The 15,720-nt window shown below is 40.2% G+C and overlaps 1 protein-coding gene across 3 annotated transcripts in view; it reads left to right on the forward strand.

The window, feature by feature from the left end:
• AIG1 (androgen induced 1) overlaps nucleotides 1-15,720 on the forward strand; it is a 121,538-nt gene that overhangs the window by 30,985 nt on the left and 74,833 nt on the right. Inside the window, exons 2-4 of one of the 3 annotated variants that reach the window (XM_065632150.1) lie at nucleotides 4,161-4,316; nucleotides 12,345-12,446; nucleotides 14,386-14,486. In XM_065632150.1, coding sequence (XP_065488222.1) covers nucleotides 4,161-4,316; nucleotides 12,345-12,446; nucleotides 14,386-14,451 — 324 coding nt within the window. In that variant the 3' untranslated portion in view covers nucleotides 14,452-14,486. Of the gene's footprint in view, nucleotides 1-4,160; nucleotides 4,317-5,878; nucleotides 8,287-12,344; nucleotides 12,447-14,385; nucleotides 14,487-15,720 lie in introns of those variants that run through there. The other 2 variants (XM_065632149.1, XM_065632151.1) reach the window with 2 other exon arrangements.

A 15,720-nucleotide genomic window follows, 5' to 3' on the forward strand; every position in this document is an offset into this window, starting at 1 on the left:
TGCAGTCTTCCCTTTAAACAGTGGAAGCTTACCTGGTAAGTGAGGTGCAGGTACCCAGTACATGCAGGCATTCACATACACACACACATGTATTTCACGTGCAAACACGGCATTGTGGAATATGTAAAAGTTACTTCATTTTCCATGCTCTCTTAATGCTTTCTGATCTTGTGTTACTCCCATGTTTTGCTCTGACAGTGCTATTTGCCAGCCTACTCAGATGCCTTGTTTTATAGAGAAGTACATGAGCTAATTTGTAAGTGCTGTTAATCTCAAAATGGTAACTCGAGGACAGCTGCAAAGGTAGAGGAAAAAATACCCATCAATAATAATAGTGCTTGCACAGACTTTTCCAGTTCTTCTGCCCTGAGCTCTAAGGAATGCTTCTGATTATGAGAGTGAGCTTGAAGGAGCATGCATCCACAGGCAATGAAATGCTAGATTCAGTGAATTTAATGGGAATTTTCTGCTTTGGCGAGAGTAGTGACAGAATTTCCACTGACCTCAGTTGTGCAGAGATTTTGTCTGCGCTGTGGAGCCCCATGTCACAGGGGATAAGGGAATCTCTGTGCCCTGAAGACAGGCTTATGAGGAAATGTATTTTCTGGCTGACTCTAACAAGTGAAGTTAGGGGGAGTACAGGGAGGCCATGAGCTGCTATCCTGCAGTGAGCACCTTGTGGAAAAACTGTTGAACTGAAGCAAGTCTTATTTTTTTGTAGGAGACAGATGTGTACAGTTAGTTTACTTTTTTCTAATTGTTCGTAAGGAGCAATAAAAACTATTTTTTCTGATATATAATTTGAGTAGATCTCACTGTTTGAGAAGGTTTCTGAGCTGCTTGGTTTCATCTTCTATTCATTTTCTCTTGCGGCAACTTAACAAGTAATTTCCTGCTCAGAGTTTTATATTACTAAAATACCTGTAGATGCCCATTTCCATTACTTGTCATTATGTTATCACAGCTTAAGGCTACTGTAGTATCAACTGCAGTAGCAGCGGCCCCTCTAGGCTTCAGTGGAGAAAATGAGGTCAGCAGTAAGATAGCATTTTTTACCTGTTTTGATGTTTTTCTTGTTTATGCATACTCTGCTTACAAGCTTCGTCTTTATCACTATTACATGGTATAAGGAAGGTGTGTCTGTTTTCTGTCAAATTTGTATTTGTCATTTTCTAAATCACTATTTTCCTTCAAATTCTAGTTAGAGGCAAAATTGGAAGATATTTCCTCTGAAGTGCTGTTACTGCTTACATTTTGAAGGGAAAAAAAAAGTCAACTGTGTAACATCTTGGGAATGTTTCATGTATAGATTCACCACCTGCAGATTTTCAAAATAAGGTCTGTGGTTTGAAAATGTGATCCTAAATCTGAGATAACACCAGGGCACTTCGGAGAATATTGTTTAGAGGGAGTTTCTACTCCCTTGCTGTGAACTTTTTGCATCTGCTAGGCAGCACTGACACCGAGGACCACGGACTTTAAAAGTTCATTTAATGCCACAAACCACCAGTAGCTTCATGCTATGCTTTTCCTATGATAGACCCACAAAGACTGTAAATCGTTACTGTGTTCAGCTGTTCACTCATGCAGCTCTGGAGGTCCTCTGTCTGATCCCAAATGTTGATAGATGTCAGAGTTTTCTTGCACGTTCTAGAAAGTAAAGGAACTACAAGAGCAAATGTGCATATGTTATTTGTATGAATAAGCTGAAACTGTTCCTCCCTGAACACTATACGATTTTATTCATTGGCTCTGAATGTTCTCAATAAATATGTAAGGTTCTCTTTCCTATATGGATTTTTGTTTGTTAATATTTTTGTAGAATAGTTTACTTCATACCTACTCTCTAAAATCATTGAGTACTTTCTTTCCCTTTAGGAGTCTTCAGTTATTCCCAATGATATCATATTTTCCCTTGAAGTGGTGTGTTCATAACAGGATAATGGGGAGAGAAGCTATTCGGTTTGTGATTGATTAGTGGATGTACAATCTCAATTCCCTTAGAAAGCGGGTGTGTGATTGTTTGAGGCTGTGTTTCTTTGGAGAGAGACCATTTCAGGGAATCATAGTTAGAGCTGCGAACAATCCATTAGTCACTCGTCCAAGCCCTGCCAGTGTAATAGTGTTCCCTGCAGTACATTATTAAATGTTTTGTCCAATGTCGGTTTGAGTGACTCAAGCCTTGAGGCTTCCACCACTTCCTCTGAGAAACCATTTCATGGTTTGACAGTGCTCACTGTTAGGAAATATTTCCTGGTACTCAGCCTAAACTTTTTAACACCCAGATTGATCTCATTACTGTTAGGTATACTTTTTCCAGTCCTGTCTCCAATCTTTTTCCTTCTTTGGCATTCACACTCTTGAGTGAATAGTGGATGGTATCATATCTCCTCTTAAGTCAAGCAAATGCATAATTAGTTCTTCTATTCCTTCTCTCCAAACAGGCCATCTGTTTGGTGAAAAATAGGGCTGAGTATGGGAAGATTGTTTCAAATAAGTAATATGAAAAAGTGCTTTAGGAGCTTGTGTGGTTATGTAGCTCCAAGGAGCCCCAACTTTTATGTAAAATGTTTTTCAGAAATTATAAAGAAGATGGTAACTTTTCCAGGTAGTCATTTGAAGTAGTAATACCTTTTTTCTAGCACAATATACAGCTCTAGCACTAGTAGTCTGTCACATTTCTTGGCTTCGGGGAATGTTTTGTACTGTTGTTTCATCTATTTATCAAGCAAATTATATGTAGCTACAGCCTGGAGAGGGGACAGCAATGGCAGAAGAATTGCAGGCAGATCCAGGGGCCATTTGCATGTCTGTCATTCACAGATTTACAGCCAGAATTTACAAGTATTTGGGTCATATAAGGATTGTCGAGGAAGGGAATGTACTTTAATCCATCCAATTGTTACGCATCTCTAAATTTCTTTCTGGTAGCCAACATCCGCTTGGCCCTTCCTTCCTGATCAGTGTCCCCTAGCCTAAGGTGTTTTTTTACATTACTTATTATAGTGTAAATGCTGCAAAGACATACGCACATAGTAAGTTGTATTTTGGAAAATCTGGACATGTACTGTTCTTCTGTTGGATGGTCTGGTGCTTAGTCAGATGCTCCTAATCAGAGGAACACTTAGGTTTACAAATAAGACTTCTAAACTAGTACTCTATGCTTGCTTTGAAAAACATGTAGTATGTATTTTAAGCATACGTTTATGTTTTTTGATGAATCACTGTGCAATTTGGGAACCAGGCCTGTGCTTTGTTAATCTTTTACCTGAGAATACCTGATGTGTGTGGGTTTGTGACCTGGGCTTCCAGCTCAGGGAGTAAACAAGCTGCATGTGCTTTTTCTGAACTGCGCTGGAAGGGATGTGCAGGTCCTCAGGCAAGAGTGTTCCCAAGCTAGCTTATTACAATTTTACTAAGCTACTTAAGGAGAAAAAATGCAGTGATCAAACTAAGATCAAGTGAAGTTGAACCAAACCAGCGTGTTCACGTGAGTACCAATTTAATACAACAGACAATCTTACAATACTGCAAACAAATCTGTAAACACATGAAGGAAAAGGCAGGTGAATGACAGTCTGCCATCGCGGAAAGAAAGCTTGAATAACTCCTGCAGCTTGCTTCTTCTGTAGTTCACTGCCTGAGATGAAGTAGTGGTAGATCTGCCAGAGCCCAGGCCATATGCTGCATCTCTCGGGAAGACTCAGGCACCTTCTTCACCTGAATGTCTGGGGCAGGCATGGTCTTAAGGTGCTGCTCCTGGCACAAGGGAAAGAACTGCTGGTCCACCTCAGGGGCGAATGCTGTGGCTCTGAGGCTGAATTCTATGGATTGAAGCAGGAAGAGGTGGCTGCAGTTCAGTCCTCGGAGGTGGCACGTGTTTGAGGTATGGCTGGGACCTCTGGAACAGTCCTTCCGCTCATGTCGATTCCCCTGATACATGAGGAGCAAGGTGTACGCAGGGCTTTCAGACTAGAAGCACAAGCAGCTTTTATGTGAACAAACTGTACCTATATTTAAGGGACTGATTTTTTTTTTTTTTTTTCTGCTCCCTACGTCAATTCCGGGTCAATATTCCTCACGCATGCCTGTGACCAACCTGCTCTCTGCTGAAGATCGGGTCTTCTCTGTGTTCAAGAGTGTGTTCCCCTCCCATGCAGGTTATCCAGGCTGTCTTCTTCGGGATCTGTGTCTTGACTGACCTGTCCAGTCTTCTCACCAAAGGAAATGACAGTCAAGAGCAAGAGAGGCAGCTGAAAAAGCTCATTTCCCTCCGTGACTGGGTGATGGCTGTTCTAGCTTTCCCTGTTGGAGTGGTAAGTACGGTGTTAATCTGCACATGTCTTTACAAACTAGGTGAGTGGTGTTATTTACTGGTTGTTTCCTGGCTGAACAGCTTTCCCACCTCTATATAAAAGACTCTGCAGAAAGGGAAAAATGGTAGAGATTATTTTACTACTCTCTTGTTTATCACAGGTGTAACGGAGCATTGGTGTTGCTGAAATTACTTTTGGTTCGTTAGAAAAGTATTTTACAATAGGAACTTGATTGTACAAGTTATTTCAAACATGAGTTGTTTCAGCAGCATCTTGAGTGGCAATCTGGACTTTTTCTGTGCCGTGTGTGTCAATAGTAGTGAAAGTGCTGGCTGTGGCGTGTTTTGCACCATGATGACCTGACTGGAATTCAGGCTTTAAGCCATTTTTGTCATGGGCAAAAAGGGAAGCAGAAGTCCAGGTTGCTCCTTGTTAATCCCATGGGGGATTCAGAGCTGACAGAAGAAATGGGGTAGGAAAAAAGGGGGTTGTCAGTAATGTAAAAAAGCACACAGAAGGTATGGAAAATTGTGTGGTTTATGTGTCTCTTTCAAAAGAAATCTCTTCTTTGGATCAGGTGCTGCTCCACTGGGACATTGCATATCACTTTCATTGGCAAAAGGTGCTGACTGTCTCCAGGTGTCTCACACCACACACTGAAAGCAGCTGAAAATCCAGAATTTCATGGGTTTTTACATGGAAGTGTGATCTCTGTCAGTCTAGTTCTAAGTTTAGGGTACATTAAAAAAATGCGTGAAACTTTCCTTAAAGTATTGCTTTTTTTTGTAATTCGAGATCAAACTTTAATTCTATTTTTTTATGTCAGCATACGGTAGTTCAAAATAAATTCACTACAAGCAATTCTTTTTTCATAGTAGAACTACTAGAAAACGGTATGAGGTCTCCAAAGTTGTAGTTTCACAAAAGCTGATCACTTACTGTCAATTAACAGCAGTTAACACATCAATCTATCATTTATAACTGATATATTCAGAGATGCTTCATTAAAATGTGATTTCACTATTTATGTGGGATTTCACAATACATGAAGAAATACAGAATGCTTTTGCAAAGTTAGAAGATGCAAAACACATATGAAACACTGTGCAACTATTTCTTTCATAAAAACCCAGCTAGTTGCCTTACCTTGCTGTACTTGCTGGCCTGCCTCGTGGGAGCTGCCACAATTCATGTTGGGGTAGCAGACTGCAATTCTCCAGCCATGGTAGAAGTAACTGCATCGACTAATACAGTTATATATTTGCAAGTCTGTTTATTCACACATTTTAAGTATTTTATGGGTGCAGACCTATATATGTTACACTTGTATTTTAGGGGTGATTGGGAATTAGAAGTAGTTGTGATTGTGATTTGCAACAGGTGCTTTTCCTACTGTGTTGATAGTGGAAGTGAAGGAGAATATAATAATCTTATTTGTCTTTAAAGATTGTAAGTGTCTTTGTCAATCTAGAAGTGTAAGCCTTTACATGCATCAAAGCACACTCTCCTTGGCTCTCTCCTGACACTCAGGATTCAGCAATTCTCTCCTGCTGTTGTTTTAGCTCCACTGCTGTTGTCTGTGTGCTCCTCCACCCATGCAGCATTCCTGACCTTCAAACTTTTCAAGATCTTAGAGAACTTCAGCTTCGCTTTGTCTTGGCAGTTCTGCACATTTCTTTCAGGCGTTGTGTCTCTTGCCACGGGTAAGCGAGGAATCCCAGCTGGCCATTGCCTGCAGAAGTATTGTGGCAGCGTTTTCAAGTTAGCAGTTCCCAAGGGATGTGTTGCATACCTAGAACTAGCTGCTTTCCCAAGGGTTTCATACAGGAACAACCACTGTCTTAAACGGGAAAAAAAAAAAAAAAATCAGAAAATAGTAAGAAATGGCCATGCTCATTGGACAGATGCTCTCAATTTCCTAAAGTGTCCTTTCTGTGGGAAGGGGAAGCAACCAATTACCACATATTATGTCACGTCACTTCTTGCAAAGAAAGTCTAAAAGGTTGTTTTCATTGTTGTTTCTTCTGGCTACTGGGAGACAAACAGCAGCACTTTGTAACTTAACACTGGTCTCAGCTCCTTCCTGAAACCTGAGCCTCTCCAGCAGTGGCCACCACACTGCAGCTGCCACTTGCCAAAGCCTTGGCCAGTGCCTGAGGGACTGCCAGCCACTGGGGCTCTTCCCTGGGATTACCGGTAGGGAATGTTCAGTGCCTGAAAGTAGCAAATGTCTAATGCTGGCTTTGTTCTCTAAAGAGCTACTTCTGTGTAAGAAAATACCCAGTGAAATTTTGGTATGTTAGAAGGAGAGTATTAAATACCAGAGTGTCTGCAGAAAAAAAAAGGTTAAAGTTCCCTTGTTTCCCATATTCTCGCAACAGCTTCCTTGCTAAAAAAAAAAAAAACAAAGGAAGTTAAAATGCAGATTTACTTTCTTTGAGACTCACCCACCTAGCTAGCTCTCCATGGAGCTTATCAGTGCTTTCCAGTAGCAACACAGGGCAAGCTTCTCACATCAAAATTGGATGGATGTGAATAAAATCCTCGTTGGACTTCTAATTACACAGTGGTCATGCTTAGGTACTTGTCAGTTACCTTAACATCTCAATTATTTTTATTACTCCGTGTTTTACACAGGCCATGTTTAGGGAATAATGCAAATACTAGGGGAACATTTTAAAACCTAGTAACTGTAGTTTTTCAAGAGCAATTCAGCACAATTTTTTCCGTGTTTCCTGCTTACTGAAGCTCTTGAGATGACTTGGTCTGAAAAACAGATGAGAAAAGAGGTTTCCACTCCCAAGTCAAACAATGACGTGTGGGGAAAAAAAAAAAAAAAGTAACGAAGTATTTCACTTTTAGTACTTCCTAAAAAAGTATGATATATAAACCACCTGGGAAGTCTGACCACCAGGCTCCTCCCACCTTCCAAAGGAGGGGAAAGAACCAGCCCAAGGGCAAATGATCTCCTTGGGTGGCTTTGCAACAAATCAAATCTTGCAAAATCTTTGCAGCAAATCACATCTCTCCAGTGTTGTGTTATGCATTGTGCATTTTCAGGAGCTCAGATAAAACTGAATTGCCAACCTACTGTCTTGTTTAGGAGCATTGATAAGTAAATATTAGCCTCTTTGAAGGACATAATGACAACTGTTTACCTGTTGTTTTTTTTTATGAGACTCTTAAGAGAATGAAGTCAGAAATCAACAAACTGATTTTCTATGTAGTAAAGCACTATTCCTTGAAAAGTCTGTGGGCAGCCCTTCCTCATCCTTTTTCAGTTTATTATAAGCCTGGGGTACTATTCAAATGCCTAAGAGATCAGGAAGCATCCAGAAAAGAAAAATACTTGCATAGATATTTTAGAAGTTCATTGTAAATTCTCATCTGTACTGGCTGCAGTATAATTTACACTGCTAGAGAAGAGTGAGACATGCTTAAAAGTCAGAGACTACACCAGTGTTTTAAACTATCCCTACTATTTTCTGCTTCTTTGACATAGATCATGAAGTTGCCGTGTTTCTGAGGTTAAGTAGTGTTTTCTGTAAACTGTGTACAGTTTTATGAATATGTTTGTTGTAATTTGTACCAAACAAGATGAAGAAGAGATAAAACAGGCATTTCTAGTTGTTTAAGACTGTGTTTGATAGAAATAGGAAGAAGAAAGAAAATTGATATTGTTTTAGATGTTGCTGAGCAGGACTTACACAGAGTCAAGGCCTTTTCTCCTTCTCACACCACCCCATGAGTGAGGAGCCTGGGAGGGGACACAGCCGGGACAGCCGACCTCAACTGGCCAAAGGGATATTCCACACCATATGGCATCATGCTCAACATATGAAGCTGGGGGAAGAAGGAGGAAGGGGAAGGACGTATGGAGTGATGACATTTGTCTTCTCGAGTAACAGTTACACATGATGGAGCCCAGCTTGCCTGGAGATGCTGAACAGCTGCCTGCCCATGGGCAGAAGTGAATGAATCCCTTGTTTTGCTTTGCTTGTGTGCATGGCTTTTGCTTTATCTATTAAACTGTCTTTATCATAACCTATGAGTCTTTTCACTTTTACTCTTCTGATTCTCTCCCCCATCTCACCAGGGAGAAGTGAGGGAGCGATTGGGTGGTGCTTAGTTTCCAGCTGGGCTTAAACTATGACTTTATCCCAAGAAAATATGCGCAGGCATCTCCTGCTCCCACTTGCCTTGTTGACCAGACCACAAAATACTTTTATTTCCATAACTGACTAAACCATGCCAAAATTTCTCTGTTCTAGATTTTGCCCGCATCTGTGGTGACGTGGTGGCTGGTGATGGGAACATGAGTGAGCAGTGGTTCAATTGCCTCCTAAGCTCTATTCTCCAAGGGGAGTCTTCCCTGATTTTCAGCTCCCACTCCATGTGATTAGGAAATCGCTGGCCCTTTTCAAATTCATTTGGTGTGATGCTGTGCTAGCACTAGATCCCATCTAAAGCCAGTGCCATGCCAATTTGTGCTTTCCGTGGCCTGCCTTTAATGACACTTCTATATGTAATACCTTTAACCCTCCAAGAGGCTCATAAACAATACATTTATACTCACAGTCATCCACAAATATCGTGGGAGATAGCCAGAAAGCTTTCCTTTAACTGTACTTAGAAGAAATTTTGTCAAGGTCAAAGGGTTGGGGTTTTTTTAGTTTGTCGTGAGGACATCCAGGAAATGAGTGAACTGAACTGTGCAGCCCAGCCAGAAACAAAAACACATAGTGCAGGAAAATAATGTTCCACTGGGCTTATTCTTCATTTGCATAACATTTCTTGGTTGGGCTCACGCAAAACAGCAAATTATGCAATTCTTTTCACTGGCTTTCCTCTCTTAGTTTCTCTTTGCTTCCATTTGTGGTGTTTTGATAAAGCCACTTGTTTTCCCTTTTGAATCACCAACTGTTTCCCAACTTGTCGTTTAAGATTTTTCCCTTGGCAGTGCCACATGCTCTTCTCATGTCCTGTGAAGCTTCAGAGACAGAGGACAAAAGCTCAAGGAATAACTCCTTAAGTGGGGAAAAAAGAGTTTAGTTTTCAGCCTTATTTTTTTTTCTGCTGCTGTGTATTGTTTAGCAATCCTTTAGATGCCTACGAGAAGTGAGCCACGCCATATTTTCAAACCATTTCCAAGGTCTACTTGCAAATTTGACGTTCCCTTTGATCTGTAACAACCCTAGATAAGTAGCAAATGTCCTTTTATATGTTGTTTAACCAAGTAAGCACTGTCTTCAGAAAGCTGGCAATTTTAGGAGGCTCCTCTGCAAAGAGGTGTGAAAGTACTTGCTGGAGCCTGTTTTCTTCCTTGAATTCCATGCCTCGAGTTTGTCTAAAGAAGAAATGGAAGGGTGACATTTGTGCTACTTTGCCTTGGGAACAAAAGAAAATAAATGTATTGGGTTCCCTGAAAGGTGTCTGCTGCATCTGAACAGCCTGTGCAGCCCAGCATGTGTGGGTAGAACCGTGGCTGTCTCCACAAGAGTGATGAATTGTGCCACAAGGAAGGCGGCATAAGAGCTGCGATTCTGATTGAACCTCGCATAGGCAGGGTAAAGAAGCAGCTCATTGAATCATGGTCTGGCACTGCATGACCATGTGTGATCTTGGCAAAGCCCAGCCCAAATAGAAGTCTACCAGTACCAAAGTGTAAACGTAGGAGAGGTGATTTAAAAGTACCAGACCAACAGTTGCTCATTAATCAAAGTTCACAAATTCAGAAGCAGCCAAGGTAGCTATGTAGCAAGTCCTCATTATAGTTCTTTTCATCCAAACAGCTGATTTTTCTGGTTTATTTTTCTAGTTCATTTTAGTTCATAGTGCAATAGTTCATTTTTATAGTTCGTTTTATCCAAATGAACTACTTACAAGGAAAGGTAAGGTGAACCATTTAGACACTGGACGGGATCTTCCCCAGGGTGTTGTGTGAGTCTCATGCCGGTTCATCCTCTGGGATAGGTTAGTTCTGTAACACCTTGGGTTTTGCGGACTTCCTTTGCCGTATGTCTGCCTTGTGAGAGTGCTTTGCTAAGCAGCGTTTGCCGTCTGTAGCTCCAGATGGTCACAACCAGCAAGGCTGATCTCGTTCCCTCCACTGGCTGACTTTGGTTAAGGGACAGATGGCACGTCCCCTCTTTTCTGATCTTCACCTCCTTGGCAAAGTTTGTTACTTTATTCTGCTGCACAGAAAAATCACAGGTCAAAACATGCCAGCTTTGTTGTATTCGGTATAATAAGGTTCAACCTAATCCTGAGTGATTTTCCTTGCTGTAAGACTTCCTTGAAAAGAAGCATTGTCAGTCTTGGTCTTCATGTGCCTGAGAATGTTTTTATGTCCCAGTTGGTCTTAGCAGGTTCTCAGAGACCCACTGTGATAATACATGACTTCTAGGAAGCCTATAGAGAAGAGGATACGTTGCTTCCATTTTCCCTGCTGTTCAGCTATTCATATCTTGGCACGTATGTGTCAGCAGGTGCATAAAGAGCCAGGCTGTGCCAGTGCCAAGACTGGCCCAGAAGAGAGACTTCTTGTGAGGTACTTTACACTTGCAATATTTTTTGGGCTGTCCATCATAACCTATTTTTTTTCCTGGCCTTGTACATTAGTCAAATAGTCCAAGCTTATTCTGAGCAGGCACTGATAGCTATCATAACAGATGGACAAGTGTGTTGGAAACCAAGAAACTATGTACTGTATGCACACTGAGGGAACAGTGTGCTAGTTCAGGTCATTCACCTAAGTGGCTGGCCGAAGTCTGCGTGTCTGTGGTTAGAACAAGGTGCCATTGATAAACTGCAACCTCGATTTTAACTTTCCGAAGTCAGAAGCATATGAAACAACTTAAGTTGACACTATCACACACACCAGTAATTTGCTGACCTTGATGTGCTCACCCCATATTTCTTACACTTTCTTTTACTGACACCCCGAATTAGCTGTAAGATCGTGGGCCACATTGGTTAGCATGTAACTGAACACTTCCCTGCTGATCTCAGGGAAAGTCCTATCTGTTGCCTCTCAAACTTTAAACTTGGACTTGCTGCTGCTGTGTAGAGATCTCTTGAAAAAGGTCATTGAAAAGCATCTGGTGCAGGTGTTGAGTTTTACTGTTGTAAACAATAAGCCTTTTATTACTAGAAAACTGTGACTCAAATTCAAGGTAAGAATGCAATTGTGTTTTAATTGGAAGATTACTGACTTTGTTCTTTCCCTGGCTAAGGTAAGCTAGAGTTATTATTTCTGTGGTTTTTTTGTGGTTTGGTGTTGTCTTTGCTTTTCAGACATCAGGGTCTCTTTAAAGAAATTGTGCACACTTTGGCAAAAATTTAGCCTAGTGCAAACTTTATCTGAGCCATCTGTCCTGTACTCAGTCTAGAGGAAATAACAGTATTTCTCTGGCTTCCTTGTAAATAGTCACTGACGAGAACCAAGTCAAGCTTTACATTGACAAATTATCAGGGTACTAGACTTCTTTTTTGTGGATCCCAGTCCATGAATTGTGTGCAGAGTAGCTGAAGGGTTAAATTTTTTTTTTAAACAATGCAATTTTGATGGGTAACGTGAAAAAGTGCAAAGATGAGTTTATAGGCTTCTGTTCAGTGGTTAATGTTTCATATTTATATGTTCTATGAATTCCAAGTGATATTTTACCTCATTTTCCATTTGTTTTCTATCCTGTTAGTGGTGAAACTTTATTTATTTGCCGCATCTACTATTCAAGTATAGTCCTCAGTTGTAATTTGGCCACAGGCATGTAAGTCAAAAAGTGAGATTTTTTCCAGGCTAAAAGTCAGAAAAAGAGAAAGAAGAAGAACAGTTAAAACTCCTGTGAATACAAAGAATAATCCAGATTCACACTGTTGATTAAAGCAGGATTGGGTCAAAGAACAATAACGTTGGTGTCTGTTGTAGATCATTTACTAAATGCCCCATTTTTCTATCTAAAAGGTGTAGATAATTGTTCAGAAGCATTTATTTTAAAATGTCTTGTATTTTCTTTTTTTTCTTCTTAGTTTGTTGTGACGATGTTTTGGAGCATCTATATCTATGACAGGGAGCTGGTTTACCCAAAGGTGCTCGATAATTTTATACCAGCGTGGCTAAATCATGGAATGGTGAGTAAAGTTGCAAACACTTCCTTGCGTAAACAAAAATTTTCTGTCTGCATGACTCTGCATACACGTAGAGCTGATTCCCTCAGAAGTGATTAAGGAACATTGTTTGCAAGCAGGAGTAACATCTTTCCTTCCTTGAGTCATATTAGAATCCCTATTAGGTTGAAACAGTGGAGATTTGAACTTGTGCCTCCTACATCCCAGGCTGGTTGTGGGGATCAGCTCTCTCCTGTGACAAGGTACCTTTCCCAGAGCAATGTCACCCTGGTCATGACAAATTTTAATCCAAAGAGGCTGTTCCACAAAACAGAAGTTCTGACTTTGACAAATTTTGCTCTATAATGACAGAAACACTTAACTGAATGATTCTTTACCGTTCTACAAAAGTATAATTTGTGATAAAAATGTTTTAATTAAAATGCTTGTTCAAAAATATCTCACTGTGCTTTTTGGACTTGTATGTTTTTAGAAAAAAAATGAAATAATTACTTCTCAAGTACACCAAACTTGTGTAGCAGAACCTGCATCTGAGTATTTTTTAATAATGTGGACCTATATGCGTAAACATAGTTTCAAAATTGCTGCATTGGTAATCATAAAAGTAATTTCTTGAGATGAAATCTGACCTTTTCATCCTTCTCTGCTATGTCAAGTCGGACATTCTTTCTCTCAACTATATGTTTAAGTGCTAAGGGAAAGATAAGGCTGCACTTCACTATCAGGTACTTACTACTGTTTATGCAGCATACAGAGCTGAAAAGCATCATGTTTGCTTCTTTAGCTGCGTTTGTGCAAAATGTTTCGTTATTCCTTTGGTTTCCATATCAAGGCTTGGCAAACCATTTGGCACTGCTGTTCATCATCCTTCAGAGTGTGAGTACTGTATCACCAGAGCAGATCAAGATTTCTCCACTATTGCTGGGCTTGACAAATTGGTCCTTTGTGGGGTGGGGCAGATGGCACTGCTGTTTATGTATTCCCTAAATTGTGTGCTAAAGAACCCGTATGAGAGTTACTACTGACAAGCTTCAGCTTTTGCTAGATACTGTACCGTTTTACGATGTTTTGAAGGGAACAGTGTGATGTTATGCATGTATAGAACTGAGGAATGAGTCTGATGACTCCTGCTGTGTTTGTTCAGACTGTCCTCCCTTGAGTTTTGAGGTTACAAACTGAACACTTGCGAACGCTGCCAAGCCATACATTCATTGATTGCTTTTCCCACACCACATCAGTGCCAGCTCTGATGACATTTCTTCCAGGTGACATTCCACATATGGAAAGTGCCTAACGTATAGTGTTTTTCATGAATGTACATTGTGAAGCAGTGTGTATTCGGGAGGTCTCCTCTGTGCCATAACTAAAAGGCAATTCAAGCTCATCTTGCTCTGTAGAAATGTATACTTACTGAAATAATTGAAGAGGGCTTTTGTTTGAGATTTTTGGAGATAATAGAGTTTGCCAAAATGAATTGCATGAAAGCATCTTAGACTTTTTTTTTCAACTTGAAATATTGTAGAAGGCATTTTGAAAGTCTTATGTAAAGGAATTGTTTGTGTGTCAGTCTCCATTTATCCAAGTGTTCCTTTAGCTTTGTCACAGAGAAAGTTTATGGCTGTTGGGCTCTTCATTACCTTTCAGTCTAATTCTTTCTGATATTTTAGCCATCATTTTATCCTCACCAGCTTTCATACTAATTAATTCTGATGCATTGCCCATCATAATTTGAAGGGGTTCTTAAACTACCCTGAGAATGCTAGCACCTCACTTATTAACAGTTACAATTTTGGCATGACAGATTTCAGAGAATATGATAGAGGTCCCCTTGGTGAAAGGGTAGGACCTCTGGCAATACAGTTTTAGAAAAGTCACGATCCCTGGCTATTGTTTTTTACTGGAATAAATATTTATTCCCATCTTTTCCTGCATGTTTTGACAGCAACTGTGCACATTCAGTGATAATTTTTCTGAACACAAGGGTGGCTGCGCTGGAGCCGAACCTTGAATGACAAAACTCGCACAAGAGATTCACCACCCTTGGCAGAGTGGAATGTGTCAGTGACAGGTGGGTTCTTTTGCTACTGCAGCATTGCTGGCAGATCCTTCTTCTCCATCAACTCCCCCCACGGTGCCTGGTGCAGCTCCTAAGGATCTGAGCTCAAATGTTCCTTCACCTGTGAACACTGTCGAGTTTTTTTCACAGCAGTTTCCCTAAACATGTGTTTATCACCAAAAAAAAAAAAAAAGCCACAAGAAGTGGAAAATATAAACCCATGTGTTTTCCACAGCAAGAAAGATACCATACTTTAACTGCAAAGTCATATTTTCAAAAGTTTCTGACAGATGTATTATGATCAGCTGTAACAACTTGCTCAGCCGTCAACGTCAGCCTGCAAAATCCACATGTAGAAAAGGAATGAAAACTCACGAAGTCTGTCTGTAATTAGAGCAGTCATATTTCCATTAATAATATGGGCACATATCAAAATATTTGAGTGTATTCAGACTTCAGAAGCACTTTAAGGTGACTGAAGGCTGTATGAAGAGATTGAAGGGCTGGTTCAATTCAGTGCATTAGCCCAAGCAGAAGAGGTTTGGGCAGCAGTGTCTTCTGCATTGTTAGGTTACAATAATTAGTTCTCATCCCTATTTTTCTTCTTCTCCCCTTCCCATCCCTTCTCTGCAGTTACAACGTTCTCTACAGTTAAAAAAACCTGTTTTCCTGAGTACATAGTAACGTCTTACTAATGCTCAGAGATATCAGTCTTTCATAGCAACACTTTTCCAACATCCAGAAAATTCCTAATTATAAAAAAAAAATTCTCTCTAGAAGTGGAAAACATAAGGGAAATGAACCTCAGAGCCGTGCCAGTTCAGTCTTAATATTGTGTATAAAGTTTTGTAGAAACAGAGAGAGGCTCATCATTGTGCACAAAGATAAAAGCCTCACACGATTTTGTATATAGTGTCAAGAACTCTATTTCTATTATATATATATATACTGTAATAATTAAATATATAATTCCTATCCGCATAAAAATCTTTGTAGTAAGTGGTGCCTTGTGGTACCAGATGGTATCTCATATGTACAGATTTATCCAGCTGTGTAAGGCATCACTAATAGAGTTGTACTATGCCATATAAGTGATAGATTTCATCATCTTAGTCAGTTCATCCGTAACCAATGTTATCGCTATGACTTGAGAAATGATCGGGGGAAATCAATGGCAGGGTTGCTGTTGATTTCAGCAGGACCAGGATTTCATCTCTGGTT

The sequence above is a fragment of the Caloenas nicobarica genome, chromosome 3, assembly GCF_036013445.1.
Source record: "Caloenas nicobarica isolate bCalNic1 chromosome 3, bCalNic1.hap1, whole genome shotgun sequence".
Taxonomy (NCBI): Eukaryota; Metazoa; Chordata; class Aves; order Columbiformes; family Columbidae; genus Caloenas; species Caloenas nicobarica.